Source organism: Trachypithecus francoisi, unplaced genomic scaffold, assembly GCF_009764315.1.
Source record: "Trachypithecus francoisi isolate TF-2019V2 unplaced genomic scaffold, Tfra_2.0 Lachesis_group3, whole genome shotgun sequence".
NCBI lineage: Eukaryota > Metazoa > Chordata > Mammalia > Primates > Cercopithecidae > Trachypithecus > Trachypithecus francoisi.
This window is the reverse complement of record NW_022681468.1, coordinates 113,850,862-113,873,356: the sequence shown is the minus strand read 5'-3', so window position 1 is coordinate 113,873,356 and position 22,495 is coordinate 113,850,862. Positions and strand designations below refer to the sequence as shown.

Below are 22,495 nucleotides of genomic sequence, written 5' to 3'. Positions count from 1 at the left end.
AGAAGACCCAAGTGAATAAAATCAAAGAGGAAAAAGGAAACATTACAACTGATACCCCCAGAATTCACAGGAACACTAGTGGCTATTACAAGCAACTGTATGCAAAGAAATAGGAAAACCTACCAAAAATGGATACATTTCTAGACACATCCAGCCTTCCAAGATTGAACCATGATGAAATTCAAAACCTGAACAGACCAATAAGAAATAATGAGGTCGAGCAGTAATAAAAAGTCTCCCAGCAAAGAAAAGTCTGGGACCTGATGCTTCACTGCTGAATTCTACCAAACATTTAAAGAAGAACTCACACCAACCTTACCCAAACTATTCCAAAACTAGAGACCTTACCCAAACTATTCCAAACTCATTCTACAAGGCCAGCATTACCCTGATACCAAAACCAAAGACACATCCAAAACAGGGAACTACAGGCCAATATCACTGATGAATATTGATGCAAAAATTCTCCACAAAATATTAGCAAATTGAATTCATCAACACATTAAAGTTGGGGTGCAGTGTCCCAGGTTCACTCAACCCTTCCCCTTTTCCTGTGAGTGTGCCTACTTTGGCTGTGCTCCTAGGTGGCAGTGGTGGTGGCAATGTTGGTACATGGGCCTCCCAGGACAAGGGGAAGGTGAGTATGCCCTTCTCACCTCCTGCCAGGTGTCTGCAGCCTGGCACCAGCTCTGGCCGGGTCTTCAAGCAAGGGACCTGGAGATGTTCTTTTCTAATTTCTCGATTGGGTAATGGAGGCAAATTCTGGGTACTAGAGTCAGAACTAAGACAAGGCTGAATAGAAGGGGGCGTGGGGTCCTGAGAGGCAGAGACGTGAAACCCTTTAGAGTGTGTGGGGAGCTGGGTGTGTGTTCTGGCCGGTTGCTTCTCCCTGTGCCTCAATGTTCCAGGCACCTTCGGAGGGGCTGAGATCCTGGGGATGCCTGGAGCCTGGCTGCATGACGTGGCCACCCTGATGCCCTTGTGTTCTCCATGGCAGGCCAGCAAGGCTGAGGAGAATGGCTCTGACAGCTTCATGCACTCCATGGACACACAGCTGGAGTGGCAAATGGAGACCACCCAGAGCCTGGTGGACTCCTATGTGACCATTGTCACAACAAGACCGTGTGGGACCTCATGGTTGGTCTCATGCCCAAGACCACCACGCACCTCAGGATCAACAACGTGCATGCACCGCCTCATGGGGGCAGGGGGCTCCTGTGGCACTGGGGATGCAGGTGGCCATGTTGGGCTGTCAGAAAAGCCAACCAGCCCTATGGGACCAGGTCCAGGGAGAGGGGCATGGTCAAGACCAGAGCTGTCCCATAGAACTATAACGTGGGACTGGGCACAGTGGCCCATGCCTGCAATCCCAGCACTTTGGGAGGCCAAGGCAGAAGCATCACTTGAGCCCCAGAGTTTGAGACCAGCCTGGGCAACATAGTGAGACCTGGTCTCTACAAAAACATTTAAAAAATAGCTGGACCTGGTGATGGCATGTGCCTGTAGTCCTAGCTACTCAACAGGCTAACATTGGAGGATCACTTTGAGCCCAGGAGGTTGAGGCTGCAGTGAGCAGTGATCTCGCCCACTGTACTCCAGCCTGGTGACAGAGCAAGATCCTATCTCCAAAAATTAAAAACTGAGTAGACAGGTGTCCTGGTGCCACGATAGGTCCTGACTCCCCTCCCAGATCTGTGACCTTGGCCAGGTGACTTTTCTTCTTTGCCTCGGTGTCCCCATCTGAGTGAAAAAAGGCAGTGTGGAGGTGGGTCTTCGAGTCTAAGTGGTGTAGAAGCTGCATATGAAAAGCCACACTTGGGGCTCCAAGTCCAGTGCACAGTCCCAGCAGGGACTGGCCAGGTGGCCTGGGTGGCACAGGCATCAGGTCTCAACTTCCTTCCCTCTTTGCCCACTCTAAGATCAAGGAGTTCATCTTCTCGGATCTGCTGGCCAACCTGCACTCACATGGAGACAAGAACATGCTGATGGAGGAGTCGGCAGAGCAGGCACAGCAGTGCAACGAGATGCTGTGCATGCACCACGTGCTGAGGGAGGTGCCCAGCATCATCAGTGACATCAACACAATCACTGACAGCATGCCCACGGGGGCCCATGGACAACTCCTGGCTGCAGGTGCACAGCATCCCAGCTGGATGCAGGCACCAGGCCTGGCCCCCACAGCCTCAAAGGACCCCAGCCTCCATAGCTGAGCCTGTGGGCTCTTGGAACAGGCTCCATTCCCAAGCTGGCAGATGTGGGTGCTCTCTGGAGTCATCAGAGAGGACAGAGAGCTCATGGCTTATGGTGTAGGGGCTGGGAGCTTGGAGGGGGTTGTGTGTGGGGCTGGACTATGAGGTGGCCAGAGGCCTAGAAACATCATCCTGGACACACCATACCTGTCATGCAGTCTGAGTCATGCTGCCAGGGCAGGGCATCCAGCTCCCAGCCTGGGAGTGCCGAGAGCCGAATCCACTGCAGAGCAGGGGTGATAGTTAGGGTCCCACCTCCTCTATCTGTCTGCAATCCAGTGGTGATCTAGGATAAAATCTTGAGAGTCCCATACACGTGGTCATCCCACAACACACCTCACAGGCTAGGCAGGAACACACAGGCCCCATCCCTTCCTGCCAGGTACCATCATAGCTGCTAGCATGTGACTGAAGGCAAGGTCCCTGGCCCCCACTGAAGCAGTATCACCAGCCAGCGGGCTAAGGCACTTTGGCCTGTTGCTCCTAGGGGTCAACTGTGCTATTCAACCAAGGGGAACACAGTACCTGCTGGCCCAGCTGAACTCCGCCTAGCGAGCCTACCCACCTCCCCTGTCACAGACTCTTCCTCTTGTGCTTTTCCTGGCAGGAAGGGCCCAGCCTCACCTATGTGACCTGCAGACTCTGCAACCAGCTGAGGTTCCCCTCTTAGATTTATAAGTCTATGACCAGTGGCATATGCCCTTCCTGCCTCCCCCAGGGTCCTTTCAGAGGGTTCTGGGCTTTCTGACCACCCAGAGGGGCCTCTGGCACTCACTCCAGCCATCCTTCCCTTTAAGGTTCACCATCCTGGGTCAAGCAGTGTTCTTTCTCTATCAGGCCTGTTGGCTGTTGGGTGGAGCTCGCCAAGGTGAGAGGTGGCCCTGGGCCAGTGGGTTGGAAGAGAGGGTGACCAGAGAAGAGGGAAGCCTGAGGGGGCTGAGCATTGGTCTGAATTGTGGGTGCACTGCCTGGGTGTCATGAGAGAGGCCAGTGTGTGTGGCCTGGGGAGGGCCACCACAGTCCCCAGGCACTAACTGTGAAGCTCTGGCTCCTCCCTCCATCTTCCTCCCATTTACCTTGGAGCGCCCCTCTTTTACAGGAATCTTGCCACATCTGCACCTGCACCCTCCCCTCTGCAGCCCTTCCATAGCTGCTGCAGCACACCCGTGCTCTGCGCTTGCCTCACCAGCTCTTTGCTCACTTTTCTCTCTCCCATTTTCTCTCTGCTTTCTCTCCAACTGCCAGCTGATCGGGTCAAACAAATCCATCTTGTCCTGAGAGCCCCAGGCCCCACTTTGACCTCTAAACAGATCCTCCTCTTCTCTGAGGCCTCCCTTTCCAAGCCTGCCTGGGTGGGTGTCCTGTGACTTGACAGTGGCTCCCCAGCCCAAAACCAGCCCCCCTCATCTGTGACTTAGTCTGTTGTAGTGCTGAGCTGACACATCCAGGTGTGACTGTTGCTGAAAACTTGTGCCCCTCTGTGGTATGCCCTGCCCTGTTCTATAAATATCTATAAATATTCTGTGGTATGCCCTGCCCTGTTCTATAAATATCTATAAATACATATATATATATATATATGCACACACACACACCCCTAAACATGGCTGACCGCCTCGCCTCTAGTGCTGGGAATCAGTCACCATGCTGTCCTTGTGGAATCTTGTGGCCCAACAAGAGAAAGCTCTCCCGTGACATTCCCCTCCAAATTGCACCACCTCCAGTGAGTGTCCCTGTCATGCGTGGCCTGTGGACAGCCAGCCTCCACCATCCCTCCCACCCCCCACCAAGCATGGGGGTGCGATGCAGGCAGCCGTGTGGCCTGAAAGTCTCTACCAGTCCTGCTGTCCCTCAGATGAGAATCAAACCTATTTCTGGATGACAAGGAATGTGTCCTCTGCTGGCTGTGTTCTCTGTGGAGCTCAGGGGAGGGAAAAGGCCAAGCCATTTCTAGGGTGCTGTTGGTGGTGGTGAAAAGACCACACCCTTTTCAAGAGACACTTTTCCTGGAAAGCCCCTGGAGCTTAGCTGGCTCTTGTGCTGTGAAACCTGCTCTGGTCACTAGGGTACAGGGCCATGAACTCAGCCTGGAGGGAGCCTGCAGGGCAGCCGGCACTCTGGAGGGACAGATAGAACAGGTCACAAGGTGCACTGGAGGGACAGACAGAACAGGCCACCAGGTGCAGACAGGAGAGGGAGGCAGGGGGACGGAATGGAAGATGCCTGGGGTGGATGGAAGTCAGTGCCATTGAATGCTGGTATCTGCCTTCCCGGCCACCAACAGATGAGGCTTCTGAGCCTTTTGGCTGTCAGGGCCTCACTGTCCCCCATAGGCACCATGGCAGTCCCGATGAAATCCACCAGGTGTCACCAGGCAGCATACAGGTAACAGGCCTGGAAAGTCCCCAACAGCTGAGCTGGACATGCTCAGACACTCTACGGCTCCTCATTCAGTGGCACAAACTCCAGGACCCAGTGAGGGAAACGGGAACCCACCAGGCTGAGCAGTATGGCTAAATCCATTTATTCCAAAATGAAAAGCAAAATAAACAGGAGTCATATCACCAGGGAGCCACAACCCATCCCCTTCCTACCTCCTTCCTCTGTCCTATGCTATCAATAAATAAGACTCCCAGCCATAAATAATGATTAGAACCTCCTCCCCATATGCCAGCTCCAACCTCCATGAGGTACGATACAGGGGGTGGCCCTAAACCCTGGAATATACAAAATGTTACACAGATACTATATGTACACTGGGGAAGGGGGGCCACCCCAGCAGCCGGTGCCCTCGCCTGCTCTACACTTAGCCCCACTGTCCTGCCTCAGCTGCCTCTCTGAATAAGAAGATGGGAGCCCCCAGAGGGAAAAGTCGCTTTGGTGAGAGTAGGGAGGCCATCAGGCCTCCTCCAAACAAACCAGCTCCACCAGCCTCTGGCTTTTCAATAACAAACATCACCGTCCAGGAATGTAAGGACTCAGCCCTGGTCAAGGTGGCAAAGGGTCTGGTTGTCTGCCCCCCATTAGACAGGGATCTTGTCTTGCTACCCTAATGGTAAAGGGGTGACTGGGAAGGGGTGGTAGAGACGTGGTGGGGGTGAAGACTCCAACTCCACCTCTCCAGGCTTATGCTGACAGGGGCCTTCTTTTATTTATTTTTATCCTATGACTTTTTTTTAATCCCATAACTTCTTTTTCATAATACTTTTTTTAAACTTGTCATAAAACGTTATTCTACTTTTTTTCACAACACTTTTTTTTTTGCCACAACTTTCCCACAACATTGTTTATCCCATAACTTTTTCATTCACAAGTTTTTCATCCCATAACTTTGGTTTGTGTTCTTTTAATAAACACACTTGCACAGTTACAATTTTGTAAAAGTAAAATCCGATGATCTCATGCCAAGCGTGCCCAGCATTCGCACAGTCTCAATACCTTTAACACCACAGTTTTCAAGACACACAAAATTTTAAGGCAAAAAGAGCACTTTGCAACAATTTCCTAATTTATTACATTACAGTAGCATCACAGTAGCAGTCAATAATGGCACTTTAGACAACAGTCTTTCAGTATTTCCATTACACATTCTGTTGACAGGAATTCATAAATCGGTAAAAGTCATTCTAAGAAAACTCGGCAAATAAAGCTTTGCATTGGAATTGGCATTTATTTCTCTACTTTTCCTTCCCCCAGGTTCTTTCTATTAAACTACAGTATTCACAGTTTAACATGCTTTAACTTATTTCAAAACATTAAGATAGCAGTTATTTTGAATAGTTATATTATTTTAAAGTGACTCTTTAAGATAAAGTTTTAGAGAAACTCTATTATGGATAGGGCTGACTTACATTTTCACATCTTCTAAATACCAGCTTTGGTTTTAGAACTGATTTTTTTTCATTTCTGGAAAACCTATCAGGTTTAATAAAAAACTTTAAAAATAATGACCATTTATGGCAATCTTTAAATAGGTATTTTGATTCTTCTAACAGAAATTCAAATTTATTCAGTTGAACTCACATTTTCAAATTTTATATTTCTGATGACCACTAACCTTCTAATGTTGCCTTCTAAGCAAATTGAAAGCTGCCTTATACTGAATGAGGAAGAGAACAAATACTTGGCTGAATGAGGTATTGCAAAGACTGCATACTTTGAAGAAACACTTAAGTTATTGTCATAGGATTTCCATTCTTTTTAGCTTTTTCTGAAACATAGGACAAAATCCCTACACAAAGAGTGGTATTTAGAAACTGTACCACTGTTAATTAGCCACACTATTTGGTCTAACAGTTTTTCTTTATCATTCTGAAACTGGGTTTATCCAATATATTGATAAATTCATACAATTTGGAAGAGTCAGTTGAAGGACCAATATTTGCACTTTTTCAGTGAATGCAGGCAAATCTGTTATTTCATCTGTAAAATCATATTATTGCTCTCCTATTAATGTCATATGTATAAAAGTATCATGAGGATGCCAAATGCTAAAAATGGAGATGGTCTAGTAACTAGAAATGCCCACCCCAGGGAGCGCACATACATCTCTCCCTACATCCTAATACTGTGACGTATTTTGGAACACAGACATTAGAACTTCATGAAGTTTTAGCTGTTGATTATTTCCCAAGCATCATGAAGTTATGATTTAGGCAACGTATGACTGAAATAATTCATTCATTATGTATAGGCACATAACATAAATATGGCATAAAATATGCCTCTAACTGAAACTGAGAGGTATAAAAACATATTTCACTCTTCGTAAAGAACTTTGTGAGGAAATATAACCCTGTGATTGTATAGACACTTTTCCTCATAATACTTTGACATCCACAAACAGTAGATTGCACTGCAGTTTGTAAACATTTTAAGTTGCATAAACTTCTCCTTGGTTTTCAAATGTAGTATAACACTGTCCACTAAAACTGCTTTTTGTTTCAACGAATACTCTCACGTGTATTAGCTTATTAAAATGGTTGTTATTATTTTTAAAGTGTTTTCCGTTCAAGGAAAAGAAGTAAATTCTTATGTCAGATTAACCAATGTGGTTGAAGAATAGGTATTAGCCAGAGAGGTCTAGATGGTAAAATCAATCTTCTAGCCTCAAAGAAGCTTCGTGAACATAGAGGCACACCAGGTGTCACACAGCTTTCCTTCACTCAAATTCATTCTTGACTAGAGCCTGTATGCCTGTCCCAGGGACATTTAAACTCTGAAAGGATTTCTTATGATCTTCACTAAATACACTAAGAAGAATGCCAAGAAGTGCCCTTGTGTGTACTGGGACATGTCGTCATGTGATTAAAACAGGTAACATGAACTCTGACTTTAAAATGTATTGTAGATATAAATGCTCTAAGCTAGAAAAGGTTTTCCACATCCACAGTCAATGATGGGAGCCTTTCATTCCTCAGAAATTATCCCCTTTTAGGTCACTGAGAAAGAGTCCAACTGCTGCAGCTCATGATGCAATATCTTCATGAGCCCAGAGCACATACAAATCCTAAGGGAACTACCATAGGACGGTGCTCATTCCTGGCACCAGCACAGATGAATCACACTCTATCCTGCACACAGCTGCCAGCGCAGGCCACGTTCCTCTTCTGTGAGATTTAAAAAGCTCCCCAAAATGTTATCACTCCCATCCCCAATACACAGAAAACAGGGGAAAGGCTGTTTCCAGTTCTCGGCCTTTAAAGAACTCTAAATGTCAGTACTCACAGTGGCATATTACAAAGTAAGAAACAGTGCGCACTTGAGGGCAAACCACATATTGAGCTAATGAAGAGCTCATTGTGATTAGGATTCGATCAAATATCATAGCAGAACATAAGCAGATTTTATCTGAATTCTGTAATGAATATACATGCTGCAATAACATTTAAAAAGCATGGCAGCCTATTCCAAACCAGTAAGAATAGTTTTGTGCAAATAGTGGGTCTTTGTGTGTTTGAACTCCCACCACATAAGGGCAAACTCGATATGTGAGCTAATGACCTACAATTATCAATTAAAACCAAAAATGCTAAAGGATGCCAGAGTGAACATCAGGGAAAAACCCACTCTCCCTTAACTTTTCACAAAGAAATTTAAACTGTAAATTAGAAACATAAATAAACACGAGGGGCTCTAACATTCCAATGAAGTAGATGAATTGTGTAGGGGATTAACCCCATAACTTGTTGTTGTTGTTTTTCAATTTCTTGATCAACTCTTAGATGATGATGATGTTTATCTCTCTGTTCTCGGCTGCCTGGTAAAAGAATGGCACACAGTGTTTGGTGGCGAAGCCTGGGTGCTCCTGGGTGTCCTGTGTTACAGGAAGCAGCTGCAGGATCTTCTGTGCAGTGGGCTTGTCACGGGGAGAACCCTCCCTGGCCTCTCCCGGTGCAGGATCCACGCTGTTGTGAAAATCTTTGGAGAGAGGTAGGGGGGGCTCTGAGTACACTGCCAGCCTCCCCTGCTCCGGCCTGCCCACCCCGCCTGAGGGCTCTACTCACCACCCTGCTCCTCGGCAGCCGCAAGTTCCTGGGGGGCTGGGGCCCCTGGAGCGGGCTGATCAACAGGGTTCTGGGCAGCAGGGAGGAATTTGTCATGCCCCTCGTGGTCGCCCACAACCGGTAACACCATATCTTGCAGCTCCAGCAGCTTCACCTGAAGGGAGGGGTGCTCAGTTGCCACGCCTGAGCCGGCGCCAGCAGCCACCCTCACCCCCACCCCCGCAGAGATGTTGCACACCCTCTACCTTCATCTCCTCCTCGTTCTGGGCCAGCCTGCTGGCTTCCTCCTCCTGGTGCTGCGTGTTTGGCCCTGCCCCCTGGCTCTCATGTACCGTGATGTGCTCTCCTGTGAGAGGACACGGCTCAGACACTGGGGCCCCTCTGAAGGCCCTGCAGCTCCCTGTGCCCGTGCCCTGGCCTCCTGCTTACTCATGCCATCTGTCGCTCCAGAGAGCTGGATGAATCCAAGCTCTAGTTTCTCCACCTGCTGCTTCCCGTCCACCTTCTCTCTCGGGAAGTGCATAAAGCCGCTCTGGAGCCAAAATAATGGGGTCACATCACAGGAGTGACCTGTCCTGCCCCACCCTCACTTTTTTTGGCCCATGCCAGGACTCACTCACCTTCACCTTCTCCATGACCTCCTTCAGGGCCCGGTAGCTCTCCCCACACACAAACTCACCCCCAGTCCCTGGGGCTGGGGCCTCTGCCTCTGGCTCCTTCCAGGCTGAGGCCACCGGCTGAGCCAGGTGCAGGCAGCACAGCCTTCACACCTTCCATTGCCCACATAACCATGCCTGCTCCTCCTGGAAACTGGCTCCAGTGGAGTTGAAAAATGCCACTTGAAGGCAAGAGCTGAGTATTCTTATAGGGGCATACACAAAACAAATGGGGCATGGAGGTGGAGCACAGCCCCTTCCCTTGGGGCCTCAGAGAGTGCACCTGTTGGTCACAGGTGAAGTGGTGTCTGACCACTGGCTCCCGGAAGGGGTGAACGTCCAGAGAAATCAGAAGGTGGGGAAACCAAGAGCATAAGGGGGTCTGGGAGGAACCACAGAGGAAGGCGGCAAAGCGGGGGCAGGGAAAGTCAGACTCACCGTGGCTTCCCGGCTCTCCAGGTCCTCTGGGATGCTTGGCATAGGCTGAGGCACCACCTCCTCTCAGTGTCCAGATGTCCTCCTCCATCTGCTGTGGGGAGGTGGCCAGACGGGTCCTCAGAAAACCCAACAAAGGAAGTACTGTGGGCCCACCTCTGTCCCCATCCTCACTGTGTAACCCTGAGCCGGCCCCTCCCCAGAGGGGAATGAGCTGCTGTTCTTTATATTTCCTGTAAGATCCAAGATCTTCTGTATTGCTCAGGCACAGTCACACTACCTTTTGGTGTGGGAGTTCTGACCTGCTCTCTTTCTGATCTGGGCCAGTTCATTCATCCTTAGGCAACCTGGTGGCCCCCTGCTCCCAGGAGGTCACCATATTGATTCCGAACTTAGAGCAGACATCCAGTTGGCAGAACAACCTGCTGTTCTAAAGGTCTCTTCCAACCCCTCAATCCTATGCTGCTAACAGTACACCCTTCCTCCTGGGGCTCTCTCCTCTTCCTCTGAGTGGTCTCCTGTACCTTGTCCAGGGAGAGCCATGAGACTGAACTGGGTCTCTAGCTGTTGGTTCTGCTGGCTGGCAGCTTCTAGGCACTCCTAAGGGAATGGAAAACAGACTGAGAAGGCACAGAGGTTGCCAGGCCGTCCCCCTCGGGGCCCTGTCCTCAGCGACTCCCTCTCCTGGGTCTCCTGCAACTTTTGGCAGGCCATCTCAGCCACCGCTTTGCCCTGAGCTTCCTGCTGCTGCAGCTGGTCCACGAGCTGGGTCTGCAGCAGTAACTGCCTGTGTGGCGCCTCCTTCTCAGAGGTCAGCTGCTGATAGGTGACCACGTACTGCTGCAGGTGACCCAGGTACTAGTCTCACTGCTGCTGCTGCAGACTCTGCAGAGACTCTTGGCTCTTCAGCTGTATCTTCAGGAAGACCCTGGGCATGAGGGCATGTGGTAGTTGGCTTCCAGATTCTGGGCCCATTAATAGGGTAGTGAGGGCACTGTGGGGCTCTGTCACCTGCCCGGGACCCTGGCCCCTTGCTCCAGGCCTAAGAGACTTCTCCCCTTGCCTAGAACCCCATGTCCCCTTCCCCAGCCTCAAATCTCATGTCCTTCTTCCCACCATTTAAACTGTAGACCACAGACTGGTGGAAAAGCGGAAGGAGCCAACCACCATCTGCTAAGCGTGCTACATGCCTAATGCTTTCCATGTGTTCTCTCATTTATACCTCAGCACCTCCATGAGAAAAATGCTAACTTCCTTTTGAAGTTAAAGAAACAGAGACTTAGAGATGAAAAGTAGTAGAATGGTGACCAGTGGAACCGAGGCCGGAATCCAGTTTGAATCTAAGGAGGCTTTTTTCTTTTGTTTTGAGACAGAGTGTCACCATGTGGCCCATACTGGAGTGCAGTGGTGCAATCTCAGCTCACTGCAACCTCCACCTCCCAGGCTCAAGAGATTCTCATGCCTCAGTCTCCTGAGTAGCTGGGATTACAGGCATGTGCCACAATGCCGGGCTAATTTTTTGTTGTTGTTATAATTTCAGTAGAGATGAGGTTTTGCCATGTTGGCCAGGCTGGTCTCAAACTCCTGACTTCAAGTGATTCTCCTGTCTCAGCATCCCAAAGTGCTGGGATTACAGGCAGGAGCCACTGTGCCCGGCATAAGGACCCTCTTATACCACTGTCTCCACCCCTATGATTGGGGGAATCCATGCCTCTAGCTGGGAAGATGATGTCCAGACCTGGAAGGAGCCCAGGGCTACCCACTTCTAAAAGTCAGAGGGCAGGAAGCAAGAAATAGTCATGGAGCTGCCCTGGAGGGTGCTGGGGTCCCCTGGTCCCCAGCTGGAGCTGCCTTTGGCCTGGCACCTCCCCTCCCCAGAGGCTGGTGCCTGCCTCCCAGCCCTTCTTGGATGGGGCAGAGGTTACCATCTCCTTCACCTCGCTCAGCTTCTCCTGCAGCTCCTTTACTTGCTGCTCCAACTGCAGTGCGCTCTTGTTCTTGTTGCTCTGGACAGAGAGAAGCAATCAGTGGCCGGCCACTGCAGCTGGAGACCCCAGAACTTGGTGTCTGCCTCCCATGTTACCGGGAAGGGTGGAGGTAGGTTAGAAAAATCATCCCCTCTCCCCCACAGCCATCAGAGCAGGGCCTGATGAGCTCTGGCTCACAGATGCCTTTAGAAGTACCATGTCATGTGAGGGCTACACTGCCTCAATTTACAGGTGGGGAAACAAAGGCCTGGAGGGCTAGGGATGAGGGCAGGATGCCCAGGTGGGGCAACCCACCAGATCCTCAAAGCTGCACTGTGGCTCAGCCAGCTGCTTGTGGAACTCGTGGTTCTGGGAGAGCGCGAGCCTCTCCTGCTTTCGCAGCCTCTCCTCCTGTTTTTATAGCCTCTCCTCCTTCTCCCACAGCCTCTCTTCCTGCTTTTGCAGCCTCTCCTCCTCCTTTCGCAGCCTCTCCTCCTCCTTTCGCAGCCTCTCCTCCTCCTTTCGCAGCCTCTCCTCCTGCTTTCATAGCCTGTCCTCCTGCTTTCGCAGCCTCTCACCCTGCTCCCCCAGCCTCTTCTGCTTCTCCTGAAGCCTCTCCTTTTGCTCACATAGTCTCTCCTCCTCCCGCAACCTCCTCTCTTCCTGCTCTTGGAGCCTCTCCTCCTGCTTTTGGAGCATCTCCTGCTGCTCTCGGAGCCTCTCTCCTGCTCCCGGAGCCTCTCCTTTTGTTCCTTGCTCAGGAGACTCAAGGCCTGATTGTTTTCCATCTGGAATTGGAGCTTTCCCTCCAGACTTTCCACCTCCTTCCTCAGGTGTTTGGCCTCATCTTGTAGCTGTTCCACCTCAGATGTCCCTGCTGGGTCCACCGGGGATGGGGGCTCAGCTGAGAAATGAAGCAGACAATAAGGGCCTCTGGATTCCCCACTCACCAACCCCCCTCAAAGAAAAAGCCCTCCTTTTGATGCAGCTCCTCTCAGGTTTCCCAAACTTGGTCTCCCTCCTAATGATTCCTCGCACCCAATGGTAGCCAATTTCCAAGCCATGTCAGATAGAAAGCACTGTGGGTGGCTGACAATGGGCACTCCTCCCTCTTCACTGACGGGGAACCTGAGGCTCATGGAGATGACAAGACTTGCCAGCTGCTGGCACAGACCTCTTTCCCTCTGCCTCAAAGCCCTTCCATCCACCCACCTCCCTGGGGCACTCTAAGCCGCCCCACAGCCCTCTGATGCCAGTCCTCCTCCCAGGTCACACCAGCCCCATCTTACCCATCTGGTGTTTGAGTCCGGACAAGCTCCTCTCCAGCTCCTGTATCCGATGTATGCCATGCTTCTTCTCCTCCTTCAATGCGTGAGCCTGCCCAAAGCACAGGGGGAAAGGGCCCTGGAGACAGGGGCTGGTGGCTGGACAAGCTACCATCTCCCTCTCTGCCCCCATCTCCACAAAGCCCAGACCCATGACCACCTCTGGCTGTACTATTCCCATTTTACAGATGCCCAGAAAGATCCAGTGACCCATCTAACGTGGGGCTGAAGGGTCAGGTCTCACCTCCATCGACATTTTCCACATCCTCTCCTGCCACCGGGCCCTCTCTCCTTTTTTTTTTTTTTTTTTGAGACGAGTCTCGCTCTGCCGCCCAGGCTGGTGCAGTGGCCGGGTCTCAGCTCACTGCAAGCTCCGCCTCCTGGGTTTACGCCATTCTCCTGCCTCAGCCTCCCAAGCAGCTGGACTACAGGCCCCGCCATGTCGCCCGGCTAGTTTTTTGTATTTTTTAGTAGAGACGGGGTTTCACCATGTTAGCCAGGATGGTCTCGATCTCCTGACCTCGTGATCCGCCCGTCTCGGCCTCCCAAAGTGCTGGGATTACAGGCTTGAGCCACCGCGCCCGGCCCTCTCTCCTTTTATATGTTGAGCATATTCATCTCTCTGTAGCTGGACTTGTTTAAGTGACTCTGTCACCTGCAAGAATGGGTACAGAAGTTAGGAAAGGCTGTCACTGGTCCTCACCTGCTCCTGGTCAGCTGGGATCATCTTCCCTCCACATCCCTCCCTCTGCAAAGCCTCACCTGTGTCACGTGTGCGTTCAGCAGCGCCCGCTCCTTTCTGGTCTGCTGTAACTGCCGCTGGAGGACTGCTTCACTGCGGCTCGAGGACTGGATGTGAAGAGTGAGAAGTTTTGATCTGGGGAGCCCGGGCAGTGCCCCTTAAAAGGGCTAGGGCTAGGCTCAGTATACAACTCGGTCAGTAAAGATCAAGGCATTTCCAAGCCCGTGGCCTGGTTTTTAAAAGAACTCAGTAAAGTTGGAAGGGACAGGGAAAGAGATCGAACTTACAGCTGGCTAACAGAGGCCCAGAGACATCAGATAACATTGCTATTGTTATTACTGTGATTAATACCACTGTTTGAACCTTTATGGAGTGCTTCACCAGGTTCCATACTAGCAATCCCATGTAATCCTCACAACCACCATGTGAGACAGTTACTAGGATAACCTCTATTGTGTAGATGAAAATCATGGAGTGTTCGAGGTTAAGTGCTTGCCTAAGATCACTGAGACAGAGCTGGGATTTGAACACTCAGGTCTATCCAATTCTCTAAGCCCATTTTCCTTGCTGGGTGTGGGGGCAAGGAAAGGAAGGGGAAATTAATCTTTTGTTCACTTTTTGAAAGGATGATACATTCACATAGTCCAAAACTCAGAAGGTACACCATGGAAGTGTCTCCCAGCCACCCTGTTACTCTCTCCTGGGTTTTTTGCGAACCCTTGCAGACATGTTTCATGTATATTATCATAGTATGTACACACACACAGACACAGACACACACACACACACCTTTCCTCTCTCTACAGAAATGGTAACGTACTAAAGGTACTCTTCTGTACCTTCACAGTACAAGTACCCGATACCCCACCTAGGATTTGGCCAAGGCCACAGCTAGGTAAGGGCAGGGCAGGCACTTGGCCTTCAAGCTGTGTGTGCAGTGCTCACTCCCCACAGTGCCCCTCAACTCACCCAGGCAGCTGACTCAGCCCCAGGCTGTCTCTAACAACCACACACAATAGCAGCTAGAAATGAGCATGCTGCCTTCTGGGCAGGACACTGCATCCTGCAGAAGGGACCTTTACACTCTCTCCTCCATCTGGGAAGCTGGGCAGCCAGGGGATGGGGCAGTTGGTTGGACTCACCCTGTCCTCTTCCTGCTGCTGTGTAGACACAGCAGAGAGCCCACTCCAATTCTTGAATACACTGTAAAGAGTATTGCAGGCGGCCGGCCAGATCCTTGTACTCTTCTGGAATGACAGAGGTTGAGATGGGACCCAAAGGACTCCCCCTAAAGACCTGTCAAAGTGCCAGGTTGAAGGATGATGGGGTGCCCTGATTCCCACCTTCGAAGTGTCTGGCGGCACGTTTAGTATGGTAAAGGGTGGTCTTCAAGTCTGCCTTTTCCAATGTGAGGCTGTTGATTGGAATTGAACGTTTGGGAGAAAAGCCAAGCAAGTGCTGAAAGAGAAGGAAAGAAACATTCTCTGGAGGACAGGAGAAAACTCCCCACCCTCCACTCACCTCTAACTGCTCCATTTGTGCTTTGTGTATTTCATTGTTTGCTTTCTTTTCCTATAGGAATGGAAGACAGAGCTCTTACCATGGGGAGGCAGAGATGGCACAGCAAGAGACATGCCCCCAGAATGCCACCAATGCCCCAGCACAGGCCCACCCATAGGACCAGATTATCAGGGACCCTGTGGGGATGTGGTGGAATCTGAGGGATGTGCCTTCTTCCCCAGGCTGGGAGTGGGTGAGACGAGACTGGTGCCTCTACATCTGAGTGCCCCCCAAACCCAGCAGTCATGTTGTGAGCAAACAAAGAAATCACATTACTTCTTCCAGCTGATGTTCCACTTGTTTCTTCTGTTGTTTCTGTGGGGACAGTCAAATTCAGGTGACTGAGGATGGCCCCCTCAACTCTATCCCGCAGGAAGTGGTAGGCAGGGGCCAGGAATGAATTTTAAAGACAACATTCTCAGACCCAATGGCAACATGAACTGGTCAACTCTCCTCAAGCTCGCAAGGACAGAGGATTTGGGTCTTTGTTGGTTTTTGCCCACAGCCACAGAACTCAAAGTCTGAATCTGGATTCTCTTGAAAGGACAGTAACATAAACCTCTAGAGACAGAGTCTGAGAAAGGACTACCCTTCTGCCAGCTTGTGATTGAGAAAGGTGCATTCATTCAACAAACATTTACTGAGCACATACAAGCCAGGCACAGTTCTTCACAGCAGATATAGAATGGAAAAGAACAGACAGGAGCCCTTGGCCCTCAGGTTTACATTCTAGGAGCCTTTAAATCTCAGACTCTCAGAGCAAACTGAGACCTTAGATGCTCTACCTCCTTCGGAAACACCAGCGCAAGGAGGAGAGGTGGCTTGTCCAGACTCAAAGAGCAAATTAGGGACTGAGTCATGGCAGAAATACAGGGCCCCTGAGAAACCATCACTTTCCTGAGAGGTGACAACCCCAGGGCGTGTGTGGCAAGGACTGGAGCAGGGGTGTCTGAAGCAGAGAGAGTCGGCAAAGAGGGCAGTGACAGAAGAGCCATGCTGCATGCTCCTTGCTCTGGGGTCCCCCAGGTGAGGCCTGGGTGCTTCAGCTCCCCATCTGCCCTTCGGACCAGGGGCCCTCAGCCCCTTTCTTCAGAGCCCCAAGGGGAAACTAAAGCCCTGGATTGGCAGTGTGGAATCACAGGACCCCACTGGACTCTTACCAGTGATTCTATGTTTTCATAGAGTTGATTGATTGTTGCAGAGCTTGAGTCCAGGGCTACTTCCAGTTCTTGGTTCTGGCTCTGAGGCGCATGCAGAGAAGAGGAGTTGGAGGAGGATTGTGGGAAGAGGTAGAGAGAACAATCATTAGGGCTGGGGTGTGTGTGGGCTGTCTCAGCTGGCAGAGGGGCACCCAGCCCCCACAGTGAGAGGAGGTTGGAGGGCTGGCCTGCAGGGTCACTGCACCTTGACTCAGGGCCTCTTACCTCCAGATCCTTCAGGGTAGCAGATGACGCAGGAGTAATACAAAAGAGAAATTAAAAAAAAAAAAAAAACTTACAGGGAAACAGTTATGGATATAGAGAAAGTATAAAAACAGCAAAGGGGCCGGGCACAGTAGCTCACAAATGTAGTCCCAGCACTTTGGGAGGCTGAGGCGGGTGGATCACTGGAGGTCAGGAGTTCAAGACCAGCATGGCCCACATGGTTAAACCGCGTCTCTAGTAAAAATACAAAGATTAGCTGGGTGTGGTGACAGGTGCCTGTAATCCTGGTTACTAAGGAGGCTAAGGCAAGAGAATCACTTGAACCTGGGAAGCAGATGTTGTAGTGAGCCAAGATCACACCACTGCACTCCAGTCTGGGTGACACAGTGAGACTCTGTCTCAAAAAAAAAAAAAAAAATCCCCAAATCCCACATGCCTGCTGTGTACGTTATTCCCAAGTTACTTTTAAACTTTAAGGTCTCACCATTTCCAAGATGATAAAAGATGGAGGGAAAGAGAAAATCCTATCAATCAAGCAGGTGAAGAAGCAGACACAAACAGGATGAAGGTTAATGGCAGCAACATAAAACAAGGCAAAGGCAAAGTATCCCCCAAACCAGAGAAGCCTCAGGGGCATGCACAGCTGGAGAGAGCAAGTCGGAGAGGGGTCTTGGCACTGCCTCACCTTCCACTTGTGCAATGGGGGAGCGCTACCCCACTGGAATGGTGAAGGCTGGACACCAGCACCTTCAGAATATCCTGAATCTATAGGAGAGGACAAGGGAAAAACAAGGGCAGGGGGAGAAAGACAGAAGTGGCTTAGAGAGAAGCAAAAAAGTCTGGGGAGAAGGAAGATGTGGGTTCAGGAAAATGAAACACTGAGGAAGAGCAGAGGAGATTGAAACCATGGCCTGTGCCATTCTTCCAAATGGCCACCTGCTGCCTTGCCAGGGGCAAGAACAAAGAGATGGAAATGTTCCCTGAGTGATGCAGTCACAGGGTGGAGTCACCTGACCAATGCAGCTCTTAATATGCTCACTGGACCCCTCTCCTCAGGCCCAGGACATGGACGATGAAACTGGTAGAGCTCCAGACCTCTACCTCTATTAAAAAACCAGACTCCTGACTAAGGGTTCACTTGAACTAAGGGGGCTCCAGCTAAAAAACAAGTTTGAAAGACACTGATCTTATCCAGTGTCATCTTACAATGGAGAAAACTGAGGCCCAGGGTAAGAAGTGATTTTTCTGTGGTCACCCAGCAAGCTGGTGCAAGTTAGATCTTCTCTTACTCCTAGTGCCTGGGCTCTCCTCACCACACCCTGAGCCCCCTTCTGTGACCCCTAAAGGGACAGCTTGATAGCAAGTGGCTGTACTCATTGGCCCAGCTCCCCTTGAGACTGGGATCAGGAAATCAAACAGCAATGACCATTTCCTGGGTATCCTGGGTGTTCACAGCAAGACATGTACTAGGGATTAACATAAAAACAACAACAATATGGAATATCATTTAAACTTCAGAAATGAAAATCAAACAACACTACTCCTATTTTACAGATGTGAAAAGAGAGGCCCAAAGAGCTCAAGCAACTTGCCATAAATCAGATCCCTAGCCAATGGAGAGGCAGGATTCAAACCCAGAATTCTTAACCAGTACCCAGCAATCTTAACAATTACCCTCTACTGCCCCCTTGGGCCCCCTGTTCCCAGGAGCCTGGCCAGCCAAGACTCACATCCCCTGGTGAGTGGCAACCACCAGAAGTGGTTGTCTCAGGGCTACTGCCAGTTTTCTTCTTTTTTGTCTTCGCTCCTGCCGGAAGACCAGGGCTGTTCCTCTGCTGATATTCTTTCAGCTGTGGGAAAGAAGAGCAGTAATACTCATGAGAACTACCAGCCCCTACAGCCACATCCCCCTTTACAGCTTTTCAAAATACTCTTATACACCATCTGATTTAATGCCACCAACAACTGTACAAAGTGTTTTCACAATCACTTACTGATTGAGAGGGATACATATTATGGCTAAAAAAGGGGAGGGTGGGCAATAATGCGACTTAAACTCAGTCTTCTGACTCCAAGCTCTGCGTTTTTACCATGAATCAGCAGCTGCCAGAGGCCAAAATCAGAGCCAGAGGTAGAAAACTAAACATTAAGTCGGCAGGAACTGCACACTGTGTGGTTTGGAGTCATACATCCTCACACGTCTGTAAGTGTGAAGAAGTGCACCAGGACCTCTCAAACTTTTATATCCACTTGTCCTCATGGCAGAAGGCAGCTTTTTTGTTAAATCTGGGAATTTATCCGAAAGAGGACAACCCAAGTCTCATTTCAGAGAGAAGTCTGGTATACTCTTAGAAACGTATGTGACTGTCATCCCTAAGTACATTCACGTTTTTTCTCTCTCAAGAGAATCAAGGGAAACTGATGCTTCAGAAAGATCTCCCACATTTATCCTGTGGCACTCAAAGTACCCCAAGTTGAGATGATATGAGGAAGATTCAAGCTGTCAAGTTCAGTTTCCCAAGATCTATTCCACAGAAGATAAGCAAATCTCACTTCAGAGACCACTGACTGAAGAGAAGTCTGGTCCCAGAATGGTGGAGAATTAGAATATGAGGTGGAGAACTCAGAAAAATATGTTACAGTCTCTCTGGAGAGTAGGAGGCTGGGAGAAAACCAAACCAAACCCATTCTCCCATTGCCACCCAGAGATACTGTCAACATTTGATCTCACAGGGAAAGTGTAGGCTTTTCACAAGGTCAATGTCCATGCAAAGGCAGCAAGGCAACCTGAAACCTGTTGCTCCTAAGTCCCATAGTCCCCATTCCCCTTCCAGCTGGAAATTTGTGCTGTGGCCAGAGGAACCAGAAATGGAGCGAGAATGCTTAGGGGACTGGGTTGTAAGATCATAGGCCAGTCTTGCAGCAGTAATGACAGTTCCTAGGGGGACTGTGACATCACTACATTCCACTCCTCCTGGGGGTGGAGGGAACCACATCAGTGCAATGGCTGAGTTGCTGATCCATGATGGGGGAGTGGGACGTAGGGCTGGTGCCCAGGTCCTTGGAGATGCCAGTCCAAAGAGCCCAGGGAGGTCAGGCTTGGGTCAGCAGGAGGGGGGAGTACAGCAGGAAACCCCAGGAGTCACCAGCCCAAAGTCACCCGGGGATGACTGGCGATTGTGGGGGCCTGGGGCTGGGGGACCCAGATCCTCGGACAGCTGAGCCCAAAGAACCCAGGGAAGTTGGGCTTGGGGCAGCAGGACGTGAGGGGCGAGTATGGAGCAGGGAGCCCCAGGAGTCACCTGCCAAAAGTCACCATGGGGTGACTGGTGAGGGCAGAGGCTGGGCTGCTTGCTGAGAGGGCAAGGCTGACTGATGAGACTGGTGGAGGGAGCCCAGAGGTGCCAGGGTTAGGGTGCCCAGCCCAGTGTGCCTCAGGAGTGGTATGTACTCTGGCAGTGGTCTTGTCATCGGACGGGATCTCTGGCTAGGTTAGGTGGCCATGACCTGTTGTGTCTTACCTTTTTCTTGGCTGCTGCCAATTGACTCTGTTGAGTCTCTTCTAACATCATGGGGTGGGGAGGGAGGCAGGGTTGGGGCCACATCAGCGAACACCTCCAGTCACCTACCAGGCAGCTGTGTGACTGAGCCAGAGGAGGCATAATCAGGGCCCCACTAGCATGCAGAATGGGGCCATGGCCTTAATTCTCCAAGCCCATTGGTCAATGAGAAAGATGAAAGGGAAAGGAGGCATGACCAGGGAGCAGTGTGTCCAGAGGGACCTGTGGCATCACAAGGAAAGCTGCCCATGCAACTGCTGTCCCCGCCCACTTGGGGAGAGGGGCGGGGCCTGCCTACTCCAGGTGGTGGGGGGCTGGCTTTTGCTTTAAAACGTTCAAAATGAACTTTAAAAGATATATGTCTTTATACTCTAAATATATGTGTGTCAGTGTGTGTGTCTACATGTTCCTCCAGAGCTCTCTTCATTATCCAGTTTCTATGCATGGTCTATGATTTTGGCCTACATTTTTCATCTTCAGATGGAGTACAAGAATTACCAGTATTACCTCAATTGAGACAAATCCTATAAAAATGGAAAATCCATAGCATGTTTGATGATTAATGAAGTGGACTATATTATCCAACATTCCAATAAGGTAGAATAATCACAATCATTTCTCTTTTTTGGAAAAACATTTCTTTTATTCTCCTACATTATTAAGATTTTTTTAAAAAACAAGAAACATGTCTAATATCTTTAAAAACACAAAGCTTTTGGGCTGGGTGCGGTGGCTCACACCTGTAATCCCAACATTTTGGGAGGCCTAGGTGGGTGGATCACCTTAGGTCAGGAGTTCAAGATCAGCCTGGCCAACATGGTAAAACCCCGTCTCTACTAAAAATACAAAGCTAGCCAGGTGTGGTGGTGGGTACTTGTAATCCCAGCTACTCAGGAGGCTGAGGCAGGAGAATAACTTGAACCCGGGAGGTGGAAGTTGCAGTGAGCCAAACTCACACCACTGCACTCCAGCCTGGGCGACAGAGTGAGACTCCATCTCAAAAAAAAAAAAAAAGTCAAAAGTAAATAAAAACACAAAGCTTTCAACTTAATAAGCACTCAAAGCTCTTTCTGGTTTAAAGTATATACAAGGTCTATTTTTTCTAGAATCACCTGACCTCTCTAAGCCTTGCAAATGAAACTGAATTTCTCACTTGATACTTGGCTGTGACTCACAATCATGAAAACCAAGAACTGTGTTATGTCACTGTGTATTGCTTGTTACCTGAATTCCACACTAGGCTGAGATCAAGGGTTAAATCTTTCACGAACTTCTTTTCCTACACCAAACTAAGCTTTTTTCTAGAGTTCTACAATTCACAGTTAGTAGACAAGAGTGGTTCTCAAAAATGTGGTCTCTGGACTAGCAGCACCAGCAGAATCTGAGAACTTTTTATAAGTGCAAATTCTCAGGCCCCACCCTGGACCTGGTGAATCAGAAACTCTGGAGTAGGGCTCAGCCATCTGCGCTGCAGTAATCCCTCCAGATGTTCAAGCACCTCTGGCACACAGTAGGTAGAAAAATGTGTTTCCTTCTGTAGGTCCAAAGCCAGGGATACCATATGTTCTGTCTTGATATGAAACCATGACTTGCAATTAAAACACTTAAGTCTCCTTCCTACTCCCACCCTCCATCCAATGTGTTTTATTTTTATGAGTTAATAAGAAAAAAAAGTGGCAATCAGAGATTCACTCTAAAAAGTATATTTACAAGTGTCAGGGCTCATCCAGTCTGATCTCATACAATACCATTTACACCTTCTACCTCTCAAGTTTTAAAAACTTATCTTCACAATGTAAGTCTCAGGCACACTAGCAGTTCTACAGTAAAACACCAAGTAGATTGGAATGTCCAAACTTACTACAGAAGAAAAGGGGAATGATTGGCTGTATTTTCAAATTGCATTCAACCAGAAATGTAAGTTTTGAATTCTTTTCACCTTCACACTTCCAAGTTAATAGAATTAAATCAAAATACTCCATTCTTTCAAAGCCTCTAAGCCAGGCAAAGTTTTACTGTATTACTTCTTGCTTTCAATGGATATAAAGCAGAATCCTGGTAGGCACAGTTT

The 22,495-nt window shown here is 49.5% G+C and overlaps 1 protein-coding gene and 1 pseudogene across 2 annotated transcripts; one reads left to right on the top strand and one right to left on the bottom strand.

The window, feature by feature from the left end:
* The first annotated feature begins 234 nt into the window (after positions 1-234).
* On the top strand, positions 235-2,640 carry LOC117071243 (putative GED domain-containing protein DNM1P46). Its single transcript, XM_033191002.1, is given in 3 exon segments — positions 235-1,111; positions 1,114-1,204; positions 1,920-2,640. Coding segments are annotated over 3 exon segments (420 nt in total). The 5' UTR covers positions 235-937; the 3' UTR covers positions 2,075-2,640.
* A 2,951-nt stretch (positions 2,641-5,591) lies between these two features.
* Positions 5,592-20,520, bottom strand: LOC117071226 (annotated as a pseudogene). Its single transcript, XR_004432197.1, has 20 exons — positions 20,386-20,520; positions 18,595-18,714; positions 16,601-16,681; positions 15,717-15,755; positions 15,224-15,452; positions 15,023-15,127; positions 13,901-13,987; positions 13,733-13,793; positions 13,383-13,429; positions 13,103-13,190; positions 12,539-12,717; positions 12,364-12,497; positions 12,129-12,300; positions 11,784-11,852; positions 10,371-10,446; positions 9,850-9,940; positions 9,185-9,287; positions 9,001-9,101; positions 8,756-8,909; positions 5,592-8,669 (listed from the first exon to the last, which is right to left on the bottom strand). The product of XR_004432197.1 is annotated as a golgin subfamily A member 6C-like (transcript).
* Between the last annotated feature and the right edge of the window lie 1,975 nt (positions 20,521-22,495).